A 26,391-nucleotide genomic window follows, 5' to 3' on the forward strand; every position below is an offset into this window, starting at 1 on the left:
GTAACGGACCTCGACGAACAACAGATTTCAACCTGTGGATAGTGCGTGGTGCGCGTCTGGAGATTTCACTCGGTCTTTGGCCACTGGCCAGTCTACGCTATCTGGGACGCTTTGCCTCTCGCCTGCCCCGCGCCTTCATCCCCGGCTTCGGTCAGTAGCGCGGGGTCCGGTGTTTCGTAGACTTAGGCTGTGAACTGATTTTCGGTTTATGAATGGCCCTGACATGGAGGAAATACCGTTTCAGAAAGTCAAAACCCGGCGAAAGAGAAGTCATTGTCCACCGGGCGTCCCTCTGACCACCATCGTATGCGAGGACGAGTTCGACTGCAAGGAACTGGAGTCACTGTTTCAGAACTATAATCTGAAACTGGAGCAGACGTCCACTCTCAAAGCCCTGGCCGTGCTCATCGTCATGGCATCCACACTGGCCGTGGTGGAGTTGCTGTCCGGCCCCAGTCTCACCATCTCCAAGGGGTCCCATCCGGTCCACTGTATCATCTTCGTCTCCTTGTTCATTGTCACTAACGTCAAGTACCTGCAGGTGATTCAGCTGCAACAGATTGTTAACCTGACCTTGCTCTTCGCATTCACGTTCTCCTTCCTCTGCTGCCCCTTCTCCCTCGGCGCGGTGGGGATGGAGCCCCAGACCGCACCGGAGCAGGGCATGTGGCAGCTCATTCTGGTCACCTTCGTCGCCTACGCGCTCCTGCCCGTGCGGACACTTTTAGCTGTGGTGTTTGGAATAATGGTCTCCATCTCGCACATCATTGTGACAGCCACTTCGGTCACGGTCAAAACGCAGAAACTGTGGAGAACGGTGAGTATGACCCCCGGCCGTCTACTTCAACATTCGTGTTTATTGCGGTCTCGTGCAAAATCAATAGTGATTCACAGGACTTTTTGGTGTGAATGTCTTTGTTTTTCTTTCTTTTCTTACATTTTGTACCAGCTATACAATGCTTGGTTATTATGTCTCCAAAACGAAGGCAAAAGGAAAGATACAGTGACAGGGTAGCTCGCTCTAAAGGGCAGTAGCACCATGGACAGTTCCTTATGTTTAGCTTGGCGTCATCTGCATAAACTGTGTTGTGACCACGTCAGACTGTAATTCTGTTATGCGCTGTTACTTTAAAAAAAGAAAGAAGGAAAGAAAGAAAGAAGCAAATATTGCAAAGACATAAACCCAATTTACTAATTCCATTTGAATATAGCCTCTTTGAGAGTCCATGCCAAGGGTTTAGAAGCTGGATCTGAACACAGACGTCTTATGACGTGGTTGATGTATAGGTGCATGTATCAAATCATCAACGTTTTCGCGAGCACTCTCTTAAGTAGGCCTACTTTTTGAAAGAAACAAACTCGCTTACCAGAATATAACTTTATATTTAAGGGAGAGGAAGACATACTGTAGCGAGCCTCATATTGTGCCATACATTTTGTGGGCCATAATGTGGCCTAGCTGTATGAAAGCATGCAGGACTGACACTATTAGCCTACCAAAATGTTTCAGCTCCATTTTACATAAAATTGGATTGCCACTCCATATCTCAATGTACATTATTCGAAGAGTCTGTGCTGCATTTGGTATTTAACTATATGGCATTTTTCGCATTATATACATTTAATATATATAGTAAGTATAGTATATTATTTGATGGGCTACTCCTGTATCCCGGAAAAAAATAAAACTGTATTAACAAATTCCCGTTTCATGCCGCTCGACCATAGTCAGACCTGTTCTTCCACACAGCATTAAAATAATAATTGTCAGTCTTGATCATGATGACTTTATAAAACTTAAAAAAAAAAAAAAAAAAAAAAAAACGTGTGAATTCAGTAGATTTGGCCCCACAGACAGTATAGCACCAACTTGGACAGAACAAAACATGAAAGGAGAAAAAGAAAATGAACAAAAAGCAAAACAACAATATGTGTAACGGTGCAGACTGGAGCCTCTACTATACACACATACCTCTGTTTCCCAGGGAATTGGTGGTCTATAGTTCAGACCCACATGTGGCTGGAAAGTCCTTGATGCAGAACCAAAGTGATGGCTTCCCAGCAGAACTATAGGACAAGTCTGAGGGTCAGACACATATACGCTGCTAGGTTTTATGGCAAAGGCATGTTGTTTCTGAACTGCATTGGTACATCACTCAAGTTTCAAGTTTCTTTAATAGTTGTCATACAGAAGTACAGAATACTTTTATACAAAATGCTTCTTACTGTTACGCTCCAGAGACTGTGCAAGACAAGATAAGTATGAAATAAAATAACATAGTATAGCATGTAAATTAGAGTAAAAAAAAAATGAGGTCACAGTGTTCAGTATAGACATATGTACAATGTTCGATGCAGAATAGACGTAACTGAGTTACCATATAATATACAATACTGTGTAGTGTACTAATATACAATACTATATAGTGCAAGGCAGAAATAGGATGAGGTGCAATTTAGGTACGATTTACAGTAGGTGTACGAGTTGTAGTGCAAATCCTTTATCAATAAATATAAAGTGTGTTTGTGTGATCTAAAGTGTGGAGAGTGGGTGCTGCAGTGTGTTGTTTGTTTAAGTGAGTGTGTGCGTGTGGGTGTGTGTGCTGTGTGCATTTGATGGTTGTTGCATAGTGTTTATTGTTCGTTTAGCAGCCTGATGGCCTGGGGATAGAAGCTTCTTCTGAGTCTTTCTGTGCTCGCCTTAAGACTCCGGTATCGCTTGCCTGACCGCAGCAGTTCAAAGAGGCAGTTGTTCGGGTGGCTCGAGTCCTTAATAATTCTCTTAGCCTTCCCCTTGCACCGCTTGTTGTAAATGTTCTGGAGGGTGGGAAGCCCCCCTCCAATTGTGCGTTCGGCTGAACGTGTCACTCTTTGTAGTCTGCTACGGTCTTGTGCAGTGCTATTCCCAAACCAGGAGGTGATGTTGCCAGTCAGGATGCTCTCTATTGTACATGAGTAGAAGTTCCTAAGGATCTTCTGACTGACTTGGAACTTCCTTAGGCACCTGAGGAAGTAGAGGCGTTGTCGTGCCTTCTTCACAACACTGTCAATGTGTGTGGTCCATGTCAAATCCTCGGATATGTGGGCTCCGAGGTACTTGAAACTGTTCACTCTCTCAACCGGTGCCCCGTCGATGCTGAGGGGGCTGTAGTCCTTGACCCCAGACCTCCTGAAGTCCACAATCATCTCTTTTGTTTTGCTGACGTTCAGGGAGAGGCAGTTCTCCTGACACCATTGTGACAGGTTCTCTACCTCTTCCAGGTAGGCCCTTTCGTCGTTGGCAGAGTTGTACAGTTATGTACAGTTATACTCTCTCTAGTACTCTCTGTCTGTCTGTCTGTCTGTCTGTCTGTCTGTCTGTCTGTCTGTCTGTCTGTCTGTCTGTCTGTCTGTCTGTCTGTCTGTCTGTCTGTCTGTCTGTCTGTCTGTCTGTCTGTCTGTCTGTCTGTCTGTCTGTCTGTCTGTCTGTCTGTCTGTCTGTCTGTCTGTCTGTCTGTCTGTCTGTCTGTCTGCCTGCCTGCCTGCCTGCCTGCCTGCCTGCCTGCCTGCCTATCTATCTATCTATCTATCTATCTATCTATCTATCTATCTATCTATCTATCTATCTATCTATCTATCTATCTATCTATCTATCTATCTATCTATCTATCTATCTATCTATCTATCTATCTATCTATCTATCTATCTATCTATCTATCTATCTATCTATCTATCTATCTGTCCGTCCGTCCGTCCGTCCGTCCGTCTCACTCACTCACTCACTCACTCACTCACTCACTCACTCACTCACTCACTCACTCACTCACTCACTCACTCACTCACTCACTCACTCACTCACTCACTCACTCACTCACTCACTCACTCACTCACTCACTCACTCACTCACTCACTCACTCACTCACTCACTCACTCACTCACTCACTCACTCACTCACTCACTCACTCACTCACTCACTCACTCACTCACTCACTCACTCACTCACTCACTCACTCACTCACTCACTCACTCACTCACTCACTCACTCACTCACTCACTCACTCACTCACTCACTTACTTTTCTCTCTGTCTCTGACGCCCCCACCCCCACCCACCCACACACACACCCACCCACACACACACACACCTTTCATTCTACCATCAGGTGTGAGGAGCGGAGATAAATCTGCATCAGTCAAGCCCTGTATGGGAAATTGAAAATGTCTAGCTTCTATATGTGAATCTATGATTCAGGACACAGTAAAACAAGAATACAGTATATTTACTGGAGGGGAAACTGGGCTTTGTTCTGTTTATCTTCTCCACTATTATGGAGTGAGCCGTGTTCTCTTCCAGGTGGTGTGTTCTCCTATGGTAGACTGCAGTCTGTCAATGCTCTGAGATTCCCATATAGGCAGGCCAGTGTGAGTGTGAAGGACAGTGTCAACTGCATGGGATAGCTAATCCATTAAGCTAGGAGATGAGCTCAGTGGCCTCACACCACACAATCCAAAGCCTGAACCCATCCTCCCACCCAGGTCCCAAACCCCTCAGCTCACCACCACAGAGGTCCTTGTGCTCCATGATTCAGATTCAGATTATTTTATTGTCACAGTTTACATACATACATTCGCGAGATGCTTGTTTTTCCCAGCTCCTCAACCATAGTCAATTTGTAAACAACAATACACAACAATCTATACACACTATGCAAAACAAGGTACTGCATGTTTTTTTTTTTTACAAGGTAAGAAACAGTGGGGGAAAAAAAGAAATAAGTGTAAGTAGCAGCAGTGTGTGTGTGTGTGTGTGTGTGTGTGTGTGTGTGTGTGTGTGTGTGTGTGTGTGTGTGTGTGTGTGTGTGTGTGTGTGTGTGCAGGGCCGCCTGGGAGAAATGCGAGGCCCTGTGCGAGATTTAAACGCGAGGCCCCCCCCTAAAAGGTAAATTTTTTTTTTCATACAGTCAACATATTCTTAAATAATAGCGCTGCCCGAGACTGGGCATGATACAGTCAACATATAGCAAGAGAGAGAGCGAGAGAGAGCTCCCGTTCTACAGTCAATATACAGTGTTATCGCTGCACAGACCCGGCAATGCCCCTGACCCTCCACCAGAGCAAGGCCAGAGAGAGAGAGAGAGAGAGAGAGAGAGAGAGAGAGAGAGAGAGAGAGAGAGAGAGAGAGAGAGAGACATTGGAAAGAAACAACCCAAAACCAGAGCAAATTGAAATGCTATTTGGCCCTAAACAGAGAGTACACAGTGGCAGAATACCTGAGCACTGTGACTGACCCAATACTAAGAAGATCCTTGACTAGGTACAGACTCAGCGAGCACAGCCTAGCCATCGAGAAAGGCCGCCATAGGCAGACCTGGCTCCCAAGCAAAGACAGACCCACTGCACACAAGATGAGGTGGAAACCAAGCTCCACTTCTTAACAACCTGCCCACTATACCAAGACATATACTTCCCACAAATTGCAAACACCCAAAGAGACTTTAAAAACATGGACAATAACTCAAAACTCCTACTGGGAGAAATACAAGAATGTGAAATAAAGCCCATTTGAATTGAAGAGAGAGAGATAGATAGAGCATGTCTGTGTGTGTTAGAAAGAGAGAGATAGAGAGAGCATGTCTGTTTGTGTGTGTGTGTTAGAGAGAGAGCATGTATATGTGTGTTAGAAAGAGAGAGAAATATAGAGAGAGAGAGCATGTCATTTTGTGTGTTAGAGAGAGATATAGAGCATGTCTGTGTGTGTTAGAAAGAGAGAGAGAGAGCATGTGTGTTTGTGTGTTAGAGAGAGAGAGCATGTCTGTGTGTGTGTGTGTTAGAGAGAGAGCATGTATGAGAGAGATAAGCAAGACAGCTAAGATGAGCCCCTAAAGGATATTCAACTTTTAATGGAAGAACAAAACAGAAGGAAAAGATAACTTCACAAAGGCAACATGAATATACATAGATCCAAAAGGACAAAGATCAACACTTAAATCCAAAGAGAAGAGGGTCTATACCAGAGAAAACAAAGTAGCAAGGAGCCAACGGCCGACATCAGCAAAATAGGCTAACTGCAAATAGAGTAGCCAGGTACTGACACCAGGTACACACCGTTAGCTACAACAGCTAGCCGGCCCATTTGGCTCAATATAACGTTAGCTACGTTAGCTAGCCGGCCCGCTTTGGCTCAATATAACATTAGCTACAACAGCTAGCCGGCCCGTTTGGCTCAATATAACGTTAGCTACGTTAGCTAGCCGGCCCGCTTTGGCTCAATATAACATTAGCTACAACAGCTAGCCGGCCCGTTTGGCTCAATATAACGTTAGCTACGTTAGCTAGCCGGCCCGCTTGGCTCAATATAACATTAGCTACAACAGCTAGCCGGCCTGTTTGGCTCAATATAACGTTAGCTACGTTAGCTAGCCGGCCCGCTTGGCTCAATATAACATTAGCTACAACAGCTAGCCGGCCCGTTTGGCTCAATATAACGTTAGCTACGTTAGCTAGCCGGCCCGCTTTGGCTCAATATAACATTAGCTACAACAGCTAGCCGGCCCGTTTGGCTCAATATAACGTTAGCTACGTTAGCTAGCCGGCCCGCTTGGCTCAATATAACATTAGCTACAACAGCTAGCCGGCCTGTTTGGCTCAATATAACGTTAGCTACGTTAGCTAGCCGGCCCGCTTGGCTCAATATAACATTAGCTACAACAGCTAGCCGGCCCGTTTGGCTCAATATAACGTTAGCTACGTTAGCTAGCCGGCCCGCTTTGGCTCAATATAACATTAGCTACAACAGCTAGCCGGCCCGTTTGCTCAATATAACGTTAGCTACGTTAGCTAGCCGGCCCGCTTGGCTCAACATAACGTTAGCCAACATAACGTTAGCCTTAGCCACAATAGCTAGCCGGCCCGAGAGAGAGAGAGAGAGAGAGAGATATATCCACGGCAGGGAATAGAATAGAGTGCATTAAAAACTCACCAAACGTCCAAGAGGATGGAGACAACCGCGTGGAGTTGACGAAGTTCATCTGCCGAACGACCGTCCTCTTCATCTTGGCATAACAATGCTGCATGTGCTCTCTCTAGGTTAGCTAACGCTAGTTAGCCTTTAGCTAAGCTAGCTACTAGCCAACATGGCTATCCCGACTGAACCACACGTTAGCACTCGATATTATAACGTAGCTAAAGCTAACTAGTTGTCCCTGCCTTTAGCTAAGCCGACATGGCTAGCCTGACTGAACTGTCTAACATGCAACAACTTTCATCTTCAGTCCATCTGCCGAACGACCGGCCTCTTCGTCTTGGCTGGCATAAGCATAACCTCCAATGCTGCACGTGCGAAATAGTCAAACGCAGCTGACGCACGCCGGCCGACTGTACACATGTAACCCCTCCCTTCGTTGAAACCAATAGTATGTCTGCTGCAGAGCCCCAGAGCTCCAATAGTGAGTATGTCTGCTGCAGAGCCGCAGAGCCAGGAACAAGTCAGACACATTCTACAAACGTGTCTAATGTGAAATATATAAGCATATAAGCAAAACTAGATTTTAGGTCTGTGATGAAAAAGGGCCTCGCGGGAAGGGGGGCCTCGGGGCCTAAAAAAAAAGAAAAAAAAAAAAAAGAAAAAGTGCGATGCCCCCCTTCCCGCGAGGCCCTGTGCGACCGCACTGCTCGCACACTCCCTGAGGCGGCCCTGTGTGTGTGTGTGTGTGTGTGTGTGTGTGTGTGTGTGTGTGTGTGTGTGTGTGTGTGTGTGTGTGTGTGTGTGTGTGTGTGTGTGTGTAATAAGTGTGCTTGTGTGGTGTGTAAGTCACTTAAGGTGTTTTTATGTGTACATGCTCATGTGATAGTTTAGACGGCATGAGCTCAAACAGTTTGTGGTTTGGGTGGCTCGTGAATATACTGGCTCGTGAATATACTGTCTATGGTGGGTAGCTTGCATCCCTGCTTGCATGACTCTATACCTGAAACATCCTATATTGAGAGATGAAAGACATGGTTATGGTTTCATAGGCATGGGTTATAGGGCCCATTCAGTTATCCACACCATGAACAAATGGTTCGCCCCACACAGGGGCACTGGAGACATATTTATTTATTTAAATAGGATTTTCTCTATTGTACAGCTCTAACATGTCTGTTTACATTGGTAATGTTTGTAAACATATCTATATTTCAACTTACAGTGGGTTAAGAATGTTCCAATAGCACATTTTCAATTTACAGATCAAACTCTTCGGAGAATGTATGTGAATTAGCCCCTTTCGTGAATGTGATGCACGCCAACAAGGTTTGGCTGAGTGAATCCACAGTCCCTTGCTCCTCAATAGGAAACCACCCTAGATTTACTCTGAAGAACTGGTCCGACACGAAACATTCGTTATACAAGTATCGCAGAGAAATTTCAAAGGTACTCACATGTTGCACGATGGTCTTGGACAGAGAATCGCAACGGTTTGAAAGCTCGGCGTTGCTAATAAACATTTTAAATAATTTTTATAAACGTGTAAAGAACGAAGAACGTATGGCTGCTCTCCCCCGAACGCCGCAATGAGGAGTAGGGTATATCTGCAGAGCCGCATTGCCGTCTCGGTGATGTTTATAAAAGTTATTTAAAATGTTTATTAGCAAGCCAAGCTTTCAAACCATTGCGATTCTCTGTCCAAGACCCTTGTGCAACTGTGAGTACCTTTGAAATTTCTCTGCGATACTTGTATAACGAACGTTTCGCGTCGGACCAGTTCTTCAGAGTAAATCTAATGTGGTTTCCTATTGAGGAGCAAGGGACTGTGGATTCACTCGGCCAAACCTTGTTGGCGTGCATCACAGTCACGAAAGGGGCTAGTATGTGAATACCCCCACATTGATATGGTCAATTTAAAGCTGCAATCTGTAATCCAAGATGTGTCACCCCACCAATGATGATCAAAAGTGACTGAGTGAGCTCTTGATACAAGGCTAGACATGCCAACTAAACCTGAGTTTCTAATGCATTTTGATATTGTACACGTTTTTGTTTATGTTAGTAACAAATTTAATTGTGACATTGAGATATTATTATGAAATTATGAAAGTTATGAAAGTTAGAAATGGTCTATTTTCCATCATCTACTAGTCAAAGTTTCAACAATTGTGCACACACAAATATGTATATGTTGAAATAAATTACTTTGTGGAGTCGAGATTGTGTTAGACTAAGAAGTACAAGAACATTGTTAGGATGTGGATTGATCCATATCTGCCAAAAAATTGGCCTATAAAAAGGCTATATTGTTAGTTTTAAATGTATCAGATATGATTTGATCCCACCAAACAATGGTCCTCATTCTCGAACGGACATATGTGAAAGTTACCAATGAATTCCTTCGTAACTCGATTTACGAATTTATTCCGCATTCTCGAACGGCTTCATGTTGTAAATTTGTAGTACGATTTATGTAGGATTTACTACAGTAACTCGAAAAGGCAGTCGTAAGTTGAACAGACCGGTGTGCGCCCGTGTTTTCAACAGCTGTCTGTGGGAGAAGTCCTTGGGGATTGCTGTCACTTCCATCACCACTACAGTCCTCTCCTGGCTGTTAGCGACCCTCTCCTGGCTGTCCAGCATTGCCTGGACCGCGTTGCCACTGCCTGGATATCCACCAGCAGTGCCCCTCAGCCCCCCCCCCCCCATCCACCAGCTCTGCCCCCCGTTCAACATTCCACTGCTCATTTTGCCTGGACAGCAGACTGCTGTCCAAGTCCGACAGCAATTAATTGCACGGATGTAGGATGATTAAAGCCTTTAAACATGAATTTGATTTACTTGATGTTGTCACTATTATTAGATACAGTTTACAATTTCTCTCAAGAACTAAACACACTTCAGTATTATGTCAGAATACACGTGGCAGCGCTGGTAGACGGGGGACAGCGCTGGTGGATGGGGGGCAGCTAATTTGATTAGATTCATATGTATTGTCATCATAGCACAAGTACACCACTGCCCCCCATCTACCAGCGGTGCCACACGTGCCAACAGCCAGGCGACGCTGGACAGACAGGAGAGGGTCGCCAACAGCCTGGAGAGGTTCGCTAACAGCCAGGAGAGGACTGCGGTGGTGATGAAAGTGCTTGTGGCCACCCTGGCCCAAATAAAATGCACAATTACTCAGTAGTATTTATATATTTTTTACCCAGTTTAATCACCTGTGCATTGTATGTTACTATTGCACTTTATTGTTACATTTGCACTCTGGTTGGATGTTGTATTGTACTTGTGCTGTATAATGACAATATATTTGAATCTAATCTCATTTTGAGATCAGTCGCAAATAGCTTCCGCGCTGCCTGTTGAATGGGTCAGCAGCACGGTGCAGATGCAATGCTGATCCTCTCACTGTTTTGCACATGCCTCCTTTGCCTTATAAGGAGCTGGCGGGGCGTGTCCAGGGGTGCAGTCGTAATATCAGAACTGCCTGGACGCCACGTGCACGCTCGCTCCCGCGCGCACACGTGCATACATGTTCCCTTGCGTGCGCACAGAACAGATGATTATTATGCATAAATAGTAGGAAACATGTTTGTATAGGAAATTACTAGGTTTAGTTTATTTTTTGTAAATATTGCCTTGAAATAGAGAAGCTGAAAAAGGTAGCAGGATGTAGCCTTCAATTTATAAAGAAATTATATTGTCAACAGATATGGTTGAAAAACAAACAATGTTTTAAATGTAATTGTAGATACAATATTGTAGTTACAATTTCTTTAATTGAATTAACTTAAACTAGAAAAGTAAATACAAACTAAATTAACAATGTAACTTAGTTTACAGAAGGACAGTTTCCTTCTGAAGCACAACTTAATGCCTCATCCTTCTATGGGGGTAGATTTCTATCAAAAATAAACAAACGCAAAAGTAGAATCCACAATCGTAAAAACTATCCACACACACACACCTCAGAATCCACAATCATAAATCTGGTTAGATTTATGTACGGAATTCTAAGGACATGCTTGATCAACTTGGAGTTACGTACGGAATTTTGAGACAAATATTTCGCTGTTTTCCCCGTGGGGATTCGTGTGTGACGCTTCTTCTTCTTAGAGGTCCATCAAAAATAAACAAACGCAGAAGTAGAATCCACAATCGTAAAAACGATCCACACACACACCTCTCAATCTGTGTTTCATAAAACACGCTTGATTTGTTTATATTTACGTACGGAATTCTAAAAACAGCTTGATCTGGTTAGATTTATGTACGGAATTCTAAGGACATGCTTGATCAGCTTGGAGTTACGGACAGAATTTTGAGACAAATATTCCACTGTTTTCCCGGCGGGGATTCGTGTGTGAAGCTTCTTCTTCTTCGGTGCTACCGAACACGGCCCGAGGTGTCTCTGGCTCATGAGCGCTACCAGTGGCCAAAATCGCACATTATCTTTAGCCATCATTAGGCATCAACATTTCATTATGAAAATGAATGCTCAAAGTATATATAGTACCATTTTGAAGATAACAAATAGGGCTTTCAAATGATATAAAATATCTGTATGATTATCATGATTATTATTATTAATATCTTTCATATTTGATACAGAAATTATTCCAAAAATCTTGTCCGGGGCCACCACATTTCAACAAACTCCATTTTCAACCACTTTACTGACAAGCTAGCAGGAAACTTAGAGGGTAAGGGATATAGACAATTATGTGGGCAATATAGAACAGCTGACAGATTAGAAATATAATTTATTGTTCAAAAGTTATCATAATTATAGTGATAGTAATAAAACAATTCCGTCTGAAAATTAACTTGAATGGGTTTATGATGAATATCTGTTTGTGGGTATGCTCAAAGTAATATATTATTCATATCTTTCATATTTGATACAGAAATTACAAAAATCTTGTCCGGCCACCACATTTCAACAAACTGCATTCTGAATTAATTTAGCCTTGTAGTTTCTAATCCCATCGTTTATTAGTTATATTTGTATTGATTAAACATAAGTCAGTTACTGTACATGTCAAATATGCTAAGGTAATTAGCTTTAACTTATTGCTTATGGAGCAGTGTCCCCATTTATTCCAGATGAGTTGATGAACACTCACTGCAGCTTTATTATCTAAGAAATACATACAGTATATAATAATTGTAAAGTGTTTTTTGATGTTTTGGTGTAAATCTAATATAATATATAATCTATAAATGCTAAATGATCTGATAAAGTATACAGTATTCACATGAGGTGCTATAGGTTCCTAGTTGGAGGTCTGGTAGCAGTCCCTGCCCACTGTTGTGGAGTCTGATGGCCGCTGGTATGAAGGACTGGCCGAGGCGGTGAGTGTGGGGGGGGGGGGGGGGCTTCTCATCTTGACTAGCTCGTCATAGAGGGGGTGGGAGGGATTCTCCAGGATAGCAGCCAGCTTCCTTCTCATCCTCCTCTCTGCCTTTAGATTGGCAAAAGTATAGGGTTTTAGGATGAGGTGGTCATATAAGTTCCTTGGGGTACACCTGAACAATAAACTGGACTGGTCGGACAACACAGAGGCCCTCTACAGGAAGGGACAGAGCAGGCTGTTCTTCCTGAGGAGACCCCGGTCCTTCAATGTTTGCAATAGACTGCTGCAGTCATTCTACCAGTCTGTAGTGGCCAGCGTCCTCTTCTATGCTGTGGGGGCTACATCAAATCGAGGGAATTTGAATTTGAATATGATTACAGAAAATTATCACTAAAGTGCTATCTGTTGCAGCTGCAGTTTTCCCTAAAAATACCATATTTGGATACGTTTGACAATTTCTCAAAACTGAAAATCATTCTTTTTAAAATAGTCTTTAATATGTCTTTGGTAGCTTTTTCTTTTGTTTATTGGACAAGTCCCGCAGAGAGGAAGGATGGGAGAGAGATATGGGGGAAGAAATTCAGCAAAGGTCAGGACGGCCACGTTGCACTGCAGCACAGTTACATGGTGCACCACCCTGGCGCCCTGAAAATCATTATTTAATAAAACACAGAAAAGTTTAAGTTCAAGTTCGTTTATTATTTGTCATACAGACAGAATACCTTGCATGAAATGTTTCTTTCTGTTCTGCTCCTGAGAGTGTGCTAGACAATAACAGATACATAGAAAGTCAAGAGTCAAGTAAAACAAGTGTAAACAACAATTGTTCAGTATACCTCTATTTACAGTATGTACATCTGGTACAAAAATGGTGAGGTAGGATGCATGTTTTTATGATTTATGAAATACAGATTGAGTGGTGTGTGTGGATCGTTTTTACGATTGTGGATTCTAAAGGGATCACCAAGTTACTCTGGATAAAGAACCCCTTTACAGACAACATTGAGACAAAGCTTCCTGACACATCTCCATCCAAACTCTTGGAAGAACTAATTTAAATTTAAATCTCATCTGATACCACCTGGAGAGCTCGTTTCAGTGAAGTGCCCCTGGAAACATTTTGGTCTGAGTGTGGTGCTGAGTACCAAGTATCTCATGATGCAGCAGTTAAAAGGGGACATGCATTGCTATTCCTTGCACTATTTGGGCAACTTTTCACAATTCCTGTCAGTCTATGGAAGACATCTGTAAGGTTTATTTAAAAAATAAAATCAGTTTTATAGGCCAAGTCATATTCTTATTTTAACCTCCACTGTATTTATTTTTTTATAGCGTTAGCGTTTTAAGGGAGCCTACTTGTAGAGCCTACTGTCCTGACTTATTTTTTTTCTTTTTAAGTTTTAAAGTTAAATGCATCAATCTGGTGCACTTTGAGAGCAAAATTAAAAGGCTAGATCTATGATGAACGTTGTGCTCGAAACACAAAATCGACTAGAGACTACATTTGAGCCATCAAAGAAATTAAGCAAAAGTGGTTACCTGTGTTCAACTAGTTTATTTTTTAGAAAATTAAAATAGACTGGATTACTATTACGACTACTACATACTACTGATACCTCCCTATTGGGAAACTTTATATTAAAAAAAAAATCAAAATATTATATAAATATATATATAAAATGTACAGAAATCAGTCTCAAGACGGAACGCTTTAATGCCTGTATATATAATATACGAAAAGAAAACGTTAAACTCTGGTTACCTGATCAGCTTGTGATTTGTGTCTATGTGCACAAGGTACTTTGGACAGGACACAGAGTATGTACGCCTGATGACGCATCCCAACTGAGTCATTCTGGACAAAACCCCAAGACTGTCCACACGGTGCATGGATGCTCTGACTCTGTCCCATTGCAGACGGTGTCCCTGTGCCTGCAGACTCCCTTTCACAAGTCGATAGCCGACATGGGGCATCCTCGTCTTAATTTCTGTGACCATTGCATCCAGCTCTTCATCGGTACAGGTGGTGTACAATGCCCTGACTGATATGTTGTTGTCTTGCATCCTTCTGTAGAGGGTGGCATATGACACCCCCAACAAATTGGCGATGCAAGCCACAGGCAGCCCTATCTCAAGGAGATTAACCAAGCGATCCATGTCGACTACTACCCTTGGGCGTCCAGGTCCTCTTTCCAGGTGTATTCTGGAGGTGGCAGTTGGTTGTCTGTGTCTCTGAATCATGTTGTGCAGCTCTGTCAAACATTCCATAAAACCCTCAGACATTTGAATGTGCTGTGATATGGCATCAATAAAAACCATTTCCTGACTGCACACAAACTCAAGATAGTCGATATCCACTGGTGGGTGCTGGAGCACGTGTGAAAGGCGGTCTTGCAACCTCGCCATGATGTGCTGTTTTAACAATTCCTACGGAGAAAGGAAAAACCTGTGAGGGGACAATTCAACTTTGCTATATTTTACACTATATGTAAAGAAAATCTCCTTTTGTATTTACCTATATATAATCCCTTCTGCTTGAATGAGGGTAAGCTAATATTAATATGGCTCTCCAACAATAATTTACAATCTGATTAAGATAAGATAATCCTTTATTGATTCCCTTGGGGGAAATTCGGGTGTCAAAGCAGCATGGGGGGGGCATACAGGGTGGGGGATCCGGGGATGCATAGCTTCACAATACAAATACAATATAGTAATATAAAAAGTACAAACACAAGATAGTCCAGTGGTGAGAGTCCAGTGATATGAGTCTCTAGTGCAAAGAAACAAGATAGTCGGTACGGTGATGTGAGTCTCTAGTTCTCATACATATAAATAAATTCATCCACCCCAAATATTTCCCTAAACGTGTATACATTATTAATCTGAATCCATTTAGCCTTGTCGTTTTCTAATCCCATAGTTTATTTGTTCTATTTGTGTTGATTAAACATAAGTCAGTTACTGTACATGACACTGTACAGTACATGTCAAATATGCTAAGGTAATTAGCTTTAACGTATTGCATACAGTTATTGTGGGCTACACCTGCATGCTATTGATTGATTGATTGATTGATTGAAAACGTTATTAACAGATTTTCAATTCATCATAACATGTGACCAGCTAGCTACACAATTAGCTAGCTGAAGCTACCAATGTAGGTATTCATATACCCTGTTTGCCCATCATATATTTACTGTACTTACCCATCCAGCTTGCTGGTTCCTGGCACCGTGCTCCATTACAGCATGGATTATATACCTGTATAGTGTATACCTGTATGCCATGATAAGTATGTATCTTTATTATCCATTCGGATACATTACAGATAATGTGCGATTTTGGCCACTGGTAGCGCTCATGAGCCAGAGACACCTCGGGCCGTGTTCGGTAGCGCCGAAGAAGAAGAAGCTTCACACACGAATCCCCGCCGGGAAAACAGTGGAATATTTGTCTCAAAATTCTGTCCGTAACTCCAAGCTGATCAAGCATGTCCTTAGAATTCCGTACGTAAATCTAACCAGATCAAGCTGTTTTTAGAATTCCGTACGTAAATATAAACAAATCAAGCGTGTTTTATGAAACACAGATTGAGAGGTGTGTGTGTGGATCGTTTTTACGATTGTGGATTCTACTTCTGCGTTTGTTTATTTTTGATGGACCTCTAAGAAGAAGAAGCGTCACACACGAATCCCCACGGGGAAAACAGCGAAATATTTGTCTCAAAATTCCGTACGTAACTCCAAGTTGATCAAGCATGTCCTTAGAATTCCGTACATAAATCTAACCAGATCAAGCTGTTTTTAGAATTCCGTACGTAAATATAAACAAATCAAGCGTGTTTTTATGATTTATGAAACACAAATTGAGAGGTGTGTTTGTGTGGATCGTTTTTACGATTGTGGATTCTGAGGTGTGTGTGTGTGGATAGTTTTTACGATTGTGGATTCTACTTTTGCGTTTGTTTATTTTTGATAGAAATCTACCCCCATATCCTTCCAGCCGGGACCATTTGTCACATAGTGAGAGCTCCACAGATCAAGCAAACCCCCACAGGGCTTGTATTTTGGTTTTGCACTTCTCGTTCTTTGTTATGTTATTGGTATCCTATTATTATGCAAAGTCTAGGTGATAGATAGGTGCCGTACTTGGCGCACGGCGCGACGAGTGAGTGAAAGTTGTGAACGCATTTTTGTGTGCGCGCGCGTGCACATCCGTGCGCGTACTTCTGCTCAGAAAAAACTGCTAGGACGGCGTGGTACCGCGTGGGACCACCACTGCATCACTGGGCGTGTCTGTATGCAAATTCAGGTGTACGAGAACACGCTTCCTGGCCACGTGAATATTAAAGGCAACCAACTTGTGTTCAGCTTTTCTCTGATTGGCTACGACCCCCTGTCCCCTTTTGCCGCGCGCGGCAGCCGTCCCTGCAAGCGGCAGAGATCCCAAATGAAATGAATGGCGCGCGGAGCATAATGTATAATGTTATTTCGCGGAGCATAATGTATAATGTTATTTCGCGTTTGTAATGTCATAACATCAGTGGAGGCTGCTGACTGATTAACTACAGTATAATGTTATTTCGCGGAGCATAATGTATAATGTTATTTTGCGTTTGTAATGTCATAACATTAGTGGAGGCTGCTGACTGATTAACTACAGTATAATGTTATTTCGCGGAGCATAATGTATAATGTTATTTCGCGTTTGTAATGTCATAACATTAGTGGAGGCTGCTGACTGATTAACTACAGTCAGGGAGCGAAATTAACTTTTTGACTCACCGGCCAGTGGCGGGTAGATGGGAAGAGTCTACCCGCCAAGCATATTTCTTACCTGCCAACATTTTTTTGATTAAAAAAAAATATATATATATTTTATATAAAACATTTTTTTTTAAATAAAATATATATTATATAATCATACTTGTAGTTGTATTATCTGCGAGACATCGCCACCACGCAATAAGTCAAAATGCTTGCTATCTGCAAACAGCTCCACTGTCTGTGTGTATACTTGAGTAGCCTCCAGCTCCAGCAAGGATTATCCGGCCCTGCAGCTAGACCCTATATTCAGCTAGACCCTACATTCAGCATGCAAGGATTCTCCGGCGATGCAGCTGGACCTATTTATAACGTTACCGTTCTTTTGTCAAATCACATTCAACATGCCCTCAGCTAGAATACGCATCCAATCAATGTTATAAGACATTGATATCAGGAGCTATCTGTAGCTACTGCTAGCCCGGTAGATAACGTTAAGACAATTTAGTTTACTGGGACATATGGATCAACGTGAGCTAGCTAAGCTAGCTAACGAGGGACCGGAGGTATTATGCACTCGAGTAGACTATTGCTGGAGCATTTATTGATATCAGCAGCTATCAGTAGCTAGCCAGCTAGATACCGTTAGACAATGCCTCGTCATGTATTAAACTAAAAGTGAATAGTTGACTGGGTCATTGTTTAAACAGTAACGTTAGACTCTTGGAGGTCCGATATAGACTAGAGCAGATGGAAGTAAACAAGTCAAATGATAGCTTCCGATTGGTCATTTGCTTTTTTTCCTCATGAAACCAGTCACGTCACTCTACTGTGATTGGACCTAGTGCGATGTGGGACTTGTAGTTTTTTAACGATCTCGCGGCGGAGAAAAAAAAGACGAGCGGCTATAATCTGTACTCGCACAAGAGTATCGTTATGAAGTTATGAACTACACGTCTACACGCCACACGGCGGGCAGCCCTCTAAGTGTCATGCGCCAAAGGTAAAAACAGCCCGCCCCTGGCGGGCGGCGGGCTTTAGTTTCGGTCCCTGACTACAGTATAATGTTATTTCGCGGAGCATAATGTATAATGTTATTTCGCGTTTGTAATGTCATAACATCAGTGGAGGCTGCTGACTGATTAACTACAGTATAATGTTATTTCGCGGAGCATAATGTATAATGTTATTTCGCGTTTGTAACATCATAACATCAGTGGACGCTGCTGACTGATTAACTACAGTATAATGTTATTTCGCGTTTGTAACTTCATAACATCAGTGGAGGCTGCTGCTGACTGATTAACTACAGTATAATGTTATTTCGCGGAGCATAATGTATAATGTTATTTCGTGTTTGTAACGTCATAAACCAACTACCAGATTCACTCGTCACTGTACATCAGTGGAGGCTGCTTAGACACATAGCCATAATTTAAGATATAGTTTATGCATTCGCAAATATGAGAGCTCTGTCATTGAAGTGGGTGGTGGCACCCTGATGTAAAAAATTCTACAACTCTCTGCCACGCGGCAGCTCTGTCATTGAAGTGGATGGTGGCACCCTGATGTAAACAATTCTACAACTCTCTGCCGCGCGGCAGCACGGTCACGTGGCCGTGTGGCCAATCAGAGAAACGCTGAACGAAAGGCTGAACACAAGTTGGTTGCCTTTAATATTCACGCTTCCTGGCCACTTACGGAGACCATTTCACGCGTTTAGGGATTTTTGTATTATGTTAGTACGAACTTTTTACCAAGATATTTACAAAGGTACTTACGTACATGTTCGAGAATGAGGACCAATGTCTCTATTATCCATTATGTTTCCTAACAAAAGTGTTAATGAGTAGGCTATAATTAATAGTGATCTAAGTACACCCATAAAAGCCGGTGTGTGGTCATGCCGACTGCGGACGCATCATGCGTGTTAATGGCATCGGTAGTTCAAGTCTCGTTCACCATATTTTCACACATGTCATCTTCTCTTTCTCATCCATCCTGCTTTCTCCATTATACAGTTCAATAAAGCTAACATGCCTAAAATATATATGGAAATATGTATATGGGGGAAAAAAACGTCCATCGATATTCTTTTGACTAATGATGTCATTTTCCGATTTTGATTGATATTATTGGTTCTGCCAGTAGCTCTGCTTGTTAATCACATCCTCTATCACCGGCCTAGAGGAAACACCAGTGATGAATAACCAAACACATTCTGGCGAATAAATGACTATTAACTATTGCTTGGGGATAATGCAATCCGCTCCCCAGTGTTATGCAGCGTTTCAGTAGACTTGTGTGTACAGGGCCTTGTTTTCTTAATTTATTTGTTAGTTTATTCTCTAGCTAGTTGAGTTCTTGATATCAGGACCAACACTAGACAACTGGATAATATGTGTCTTTAATCGTATTTGCTGTATTTTGTGGCTGTGAAAGGTTTCTTTACATTGGAAAGTGACATTCTCCTACTTACGTTTCCTAACTAATGTTGATACATACAGTAATTCATTTATTTGTAAGAGAGCGAGTGTTTTCTGTATTCATTTATAGGGAGTGAGTGTTACCTGTATTAATTTATTTGTAGAGAGTGAGTGTTGGTAGAAAGCATGTAAATGTAAAATATAAAAAAAAAAAAATACATTCAGACATCAAACTTTTCAACAATGTATGTGTATATAATCCAGATTGATATAGTCAGAGCTGTGTTGTAGTGTTGTACACACTAATGTGAAATAACTCAACCAGGCACACTTTGCCATCTGTGCACACATGCACACACTGAACACACTCACTCACTCACTCACTCACTCACTCACTCACTCACTCACTCACTCACTCACTCACTCACTCACTCACTCACTCACTCACTCACTCACTCACTCACTCACTCACTCACTCACTCACTCACTCACTCACTCACTCACTCACTCACACACACACACACACACACACACACACACACACACACACACTCACTCACTCACTCACTCACTCACTCACTCACTCACTCACTCACTCACTCACTCACTCACTCACTCACTCACTCACTCACTCACTCACTCACTCACTCACACACTCACTCACTCACTCAGGCACACTTTGCCATCTGTGCAGTGTGCACACATGCACACACTGAACACACACACACACTCACTCACTCACTCACTCACTCACTCACTCACTCACTCACTCACTCACTCACTCACTCACTCACTCACACACACACACACACACACACACTCACTCACTCACTCACTCACTCACTCACTCACTCACTCACTCACTCACTCACTCACTCACTCACTCACTCACTCACTCACTCACTTGCACACACACACACACACACACACACACACACACACACACACACACACACACACACACACACACACACACACACACTGCACTCACTCACTCACCCACCCACTCACTCACTCACTCACTCACTCACTCACTCACTCACTCACTGCACTCACTCACTCACCCACTCACTCACTCACTCACTCACTCACTCACTCACTCACTCACTCACTCACTCACTCACTCACTCACTCACTCACTCACTCACTCACTCACACTACACACACTCACTCACTTGCACACACACACACACACACGCAGACTGCGCACGCAAACACAGACACACAGAGTGGTCAAAGTGTTTATTGCTTTTTCCCACAGGCCGAGGGCATCAAACGTTAAATTCAGGTCAGTCAGGCCATCATTCGACGTGTCTTTAGTGGCGATTGGAAATGTGTGGAACTTTAGAGGGCGCCAATACACTGTGTCCATTCAGTCTCAGAGTCAATAGGGCCAGTCATTACGATTACTGCTCTGCCATATGTCATCATCAAATTATATCATTACGCTGCTGCTCTGCCATATGTAACCTATCAAATTATGTTCCCCAGAGTGCAGTGGCTCAGTACTGTGCAGAAGTTCCTGGACTCACGTCTGCTCCTTATATTTGTTTTGGTTCAATGAGCAGCAGTGTTAAATCTTAGATGATTTATGAGAGAAAAGCCAACCAAACTGAACACATTTAGTCCAAAACAGATAACGCAATTTTATACTACGTCGATGACGCAGCTGCAAATTGTTGTCAATGTGGGCCAAAACAGCTCAGAATAAAAAAATTTAGAGCATTCTAAGCGTTTCAGTGATTTAGCTACGGTACTTACAATTTCATACTGCATACTCACATGATGACAACCATCATGGTGCATTTTTATCTCATGAAAACATCTTTAAAGGGGTATTTCACAGATCTTTTACTCAAATCCCTCATCAGACGTGATAATTGGACATAAAACCTACCGAAGTCTAGGTCCACACCGGCCCCGAGAAACTCTCTCGGTGAACCATAGACACTGCTTTCCTTAACTCTCCATGCGGTTTCACCAGTTCACTGGGGGGGGGGGGGGGGATTTATCATTAGGAAAATGGATTATCAGCTATTGTAACAATTCTGCCTCATGAACATTGGCAAGCTTTCCATTTTTGCTTTAGTTTCCCGCGCGGTCCACCCATATAGGGATTTATCATTAGGAAAATGGATTATCGGCTATTGTAACAATTCTGCCTCATGAACATTGGCAAGCTTTCCATTTTTGCACAAAATGAGTTCTCTTCTATCACTAACATTATTAAAAGCATTTTCTGTTGAAATAAAGGTAGTTATAAGGTTTTTAATTTGTCGTTAAAACATAACTACACTTACCAGTAGAAGTAGAACGCCTGTCGTTCAGTGCTGTCGCCGTCAGCAGCGCTAGAGAGAAGTGTAGTTCATTGTCAGGATGGAGGTAGGTGAGTTCCAATTGTTGTAGGCAATCACAGAGACGGAGAAGGTATACTCTTGAACAGGTTCGACTTTAATAGTAAAGAACACAAAGAGTAATACTAGGATACTATGCCCAAGGCAAAGGAACGAGAGAATAGATAATGGAGCTTAGTGGTGGTCCAGAACTGGAACCGGCCGCGTTATCTCCGAACGCCTATAGTGAAGACCTGACGAATGACAAGCAGAGGAAAGGAATGTTAAATAGCCACCAAATACCAACATTCCACACACACCCCCGTGACAGCCAATCAGAAGCCAACCCCTAAGTGACAGCACTAAATGACAGGGAAAAACAAGTGACAGCAGTCAGGTGACAGATGACAGAGAAGGTGGGTGGTTCCCGACCGTAGTCAGGAACCAGAATCGTAACAGTACCCTCCCCCGAGGAACGGCACCAGACGTTCACCTGGGGGCCTCGGGATTCAGCTGCCGGAAATCAACGATCAGGCTGGGATCTAAAATATCCCTTTGAGGCACCCAAGAACGCTCTTCTATCCCGTACCCCTCCCAATCCACCAAGAACTGAAACCCCCTACCACTCCGCCTACAACCCAGTATCCTCTGCACCGTGTAAATGGGCTGACCACCAATAAACCGAGGCGGAGGAACCGTAGGCAGTGGCGGGGCCAAGGGCGATGAGAGGAACGGCTTCAACAGGGACACATGAAACGTTGGATGAACCCTCATAGAGCTCGGAAGCCGTAGCCTGTAAGCCACAGGATTCACCCGACGTACCACTTTAAAGGGCCCTATAAAGCAAGGAGCCAGCTTCCTGGATTCCACCCGGAGAGGGAGATCCCGGGTGGAAAGCCAAACCCGCTGCCCAGGACGGTAAACCGGAGCCGGACGACGCTTGCGGTTAGCCTGCCGCTGGGTACTAACCGAAACCTTCTGCAGTGCCGCCCGGACCCGCTTCCACGTCCTGCGGCAGCGAGCCACGTGTGCCTGGGCCGAGGGCACCTCCGCCTCCTGCTCCTGCTCGGGAAACAGAGGAGGTTGAAAACCATACTGATACTGAAAGGGAGACATACCGGTAGAGGAGGAGAGGAGGGTATTATGCGCGTACTCAGCCCATGCCAACCTCCTACTCCACGTTGCCGGGCAACTGAGGACCCTGGTCCGACACGATATCCACCGGAAGCCCGTGGACCCGAAAGACATGCTGTATCACCAGATCAGCAGTCTCTCGGGCCGATGGAAGCTTGGGGAGAGGAACAAAGTGAGCCGCCTTAGAGAACCGGTCCACCACCACCAAAATGGCGGTGAACCCGTCCGAAAGGGGGAGGCCAGAAATAAAGTCCAGGGATATGTGCGACCAGGGCCGTTTAGGAATAGGAAGCGGCCGGAGGAGACCTGCTGGTGCACGGCGAGAGGTCTTACTGTGCACGCACATCGGGCAGGCCGCCACAAAGGAACGCGTATCCCCCTCCACTGTCGGCCACCAGAACCTCCTACGGATAAATTCCAGGGTCCTGGTGGCCCCAGGGTGGCTGGTGAGGGATGAGGCATATGCCCACTGCAGCAAACGTGAGCGTGCCGCCTTGGGCACATACGACCGCCCCGGAGGGCCCCCGCCAGGATCAAGCTCCCGCGTTAGCTTACCACCTTATCTATGCCCCAAGACACGGGTGCCAAAATCAAGGCCGGTGGAATAATGGGTTGGGGCTGCTCCTCCCAACCAGGAAGATCAAACTGGTGCGATAACGCGTCGGGTTTGATATTCTTGGACCCGGGCCTATAGGAGATGGTAAATCGAAATCGTGTGAAGAATAACGCCCACCTGGCCTGGCGAGCGTTAAGGCGTTTAGCCCCTTGGATATAAGCCAAGTTCTTATGATCGGTCCAAACAATGAAAGGATGTGCCGCCCCCTCCAACCAATGTCTCCATTCCTCCAGTGCCAATTTGATAGCCAACAACTCCCGATTACCCACGTCGTAGTTGCGCTCGGCTGGTGACAGACGGCGAGAAAAGAAAGCACACGGGTGCACTTTCCCATCCTTTAAGCACCTCTGAGAGAGCACCACCCCCACCGCGATGTCAGAGGCATCCACCTCCACAATGAACGGAACCTCCGCATCGTGACGGATCAATACAGGAGCGGATGTAAACCGACGTTTGAGATAGCAGAAGGCCGACTCTGCCCTAGGCGACCATTCAAAGCCAGGGAGAGAGGCCTTAGTGAGAGCTGTTAACGGATTGGCTAAGGCGCTAAAGTTGCGAATAAAGCGCCTGTAAAAATTTGCAAAGCCCAAAAACCGCTGTAACCCCTTGAGCGACGAAGGCCGTGGCCAGTCAAAGACTGCACTCACCTTGGCCGAATCCATGCGTAGATCACCCTTCGTCAACACAAAGCCCAGGAAGGAAACGGTATCAGTGTGAAACACACACTTCTCGGCTTTAACGAATAGTTGATGCTTGAGGAGACGGTCTAGCACCTCCCGAACATGCAGTTGGTGTTGCACCATATCGCGAGAAAAAATGTGGATATCATTTAGGTAAACAAACACCGACACCCCAATCAAGTCTCGCAGCACGTTGTTAACCAGGGCTTGGAAGACTGCCGGAGCATTAGCCAAACCAAAGGGCATGACCAAGTACTCATAGTGACCATTAGGCGTATTAAATGCAGTCTTCCACTCGTCTCCTTCTCTAATCCTGACCAGATTGTATGCATTACGTAAGTCAAGTTTAGAAAAGACCTGCGCCCTGCGTAAGCACTCAAAGGCCGTGTCCATGAGAGGTAAAGGATATCGGTTCTTGATGGAAACGTCATTCAATCCCCTATAATCAATGCACGGACGCTGATCCCCATCTTTTTTATCAACAAAGAAGAAACCAGCGCCGGCCAGGGATGTGGAAGGACATATGTGCCCCGCAAGCAATGCCTCCTCAATGTAGGTGTTCATGGCCAAGGTATCGGGGCGTGAGAGAGAGAACATTTGCCCGCGAGGCGGGGGGGTACCGGGTAGGAGATTAATGGGACAGTCGTATGATCTATGAGGCGGTAGTGCTTTAGCACACGTCTTGCTAAAAACGTCCGCCAGGTCCCAATAGATCTCAGGAACCCCTATCAAATCGGGATTAGAGGGTGGAACAGAATCTGCGACGCTCCCCACCATCCTGGAGAGAGAAGAAGGAGAAAAAAGAGAAGAGGGGGAGGGAGACAAGGGAGTGGACAAACTCTCGCCGACGACCGACTTCACGTCGACCTCCGTTGAGAGTTTGCCCGTGCTCCAATTAATATTACGTATACATGAAGACAACCAGGGATGACCCAACACCATTACAGAATAGGGGGAGACAATGGCAAATAATTGAACCCACTCCCACCCCCCACCCGCCACCCGGATGTGTATAGGAACAGTGCGTTGAGTGACGCTCCCACTGCCCAGGGGCTGACCGTCCAGGGCGTAGACCGGAATAAGAGCCCCCAACTCTTCTACCGGGATTCCCCATTCTCTCACCAACCCCAAGTGAATGAAATTGCCCGCCGCCCCTGAGTCAATGAGAGCCTTCGTTCCCCTAACGTTACCCCCACAGTTAACCGCCACCTCCAGAAATGTGTGTCTGATGGTAGTGCTGGGGTGAGCCCACCAGCTGGCGCCCTCTCGAGGCCTGGCGGAGCACCTCCTCTTCCCGACTGGCGCAGAGTTGAGCCAGCCTGTTCCTGACAGCTGCCGAAACGATGACCGGTGCGGCCGCACCGGAAGCAGCGTCGCTCCTCGATGAAGCGCCACCGCTCGTCGTCTGAGAGCGACAGCGCCCCAAGCTGCATGGATTCATCACCCAGTGGCCCACTCGTGTAATGCGGGAAAGTATCAACAACGGGAGGAGAAAGGACACGTACCTGGGTAGTATCTTCACGCTCCCTCTCTCTCTCCCGATGTCGGTTGTCCATCCGTATGGCGGTGTTGATGAGCGTTTCCAGCTGCTCAGGGATCTCACACACGGCGAACTCGTCCCTCATCCGTGCGGAGAGTCCCTTGAGGAACAGGACCACACAAGGAATTTCCGGCCAAGCTGCCTCCCGAGCCACGATCCGAAATTCGATGGCGAGAAGCCGCCCACCGGCCTCAAAGATCGAGAGTACTCGGGAAGAGTCGAATACCCTTCTCAACTCCCCGGTGAAGTCGTCCACACAGTCGCAGATAGACGAACCGCTCTCCAATTCGGCCGTAGCCCAGGAGAGTGCTTGACCGGTGAGGAGGGTGATAATATATGCGACTTATGCTCTGGAAGAGGGAAATGAGCGTGGCTGCAGCTGGAACATGAGTGAGCACTGGGTGATGAACTCCCTGCATCCCTCCGGTGCTCCCGCGTAGCGGTCTGGTGCGGGTAGCCGTGGCTCCTGGGTCCGATCCTGGTGCCCAAGAGCTCCCCGACTCTCCTCGGTGTTGAACGTGGTGTTGAACGCCACCTCTCCTGCCGCCGTCTCTCCCACCGTCGTCCTTACCCCAGCCACCTCGACTTGTG

The 26,391-nt window shown here is 44.8% G+C and overlaps 1 protein-coding gene across 1 annotated transcript in view; it reads left to right on the top strand.

Moving 5' to 3' along the window:
- Nucleotides 1-208: 208 nt before the first annotated feature.
- The window catches only part of LOC311239365 (adenylate cyclase type 1-like), a gene marked incomplete at both ends in the record, with an annotated part of 247,961 nt that continues 221,778 nt past the window's right edge, over nucleotides 209-26,391 (top strand). The window contains 1 exon segment of the mRNA XM_084327672.1: nucleotides 209-817. Coding sequence (XP_084183798.1) covers nucleotides 209-817 — 609 coding nt within the window.

The sequence above is a fragment of the Notolepis coatsorum genome (genome assembly GCF_963971535.1).
Source record: "Notolepis coatsorum genome assembly, chromosome: 13".
Lineage (NCBI taxonomy): Eukaryota > Metazoa > Chordata > Actinopteri > Aulopiformes > Paralepididae > Notolepis > Notolepis coatsorum.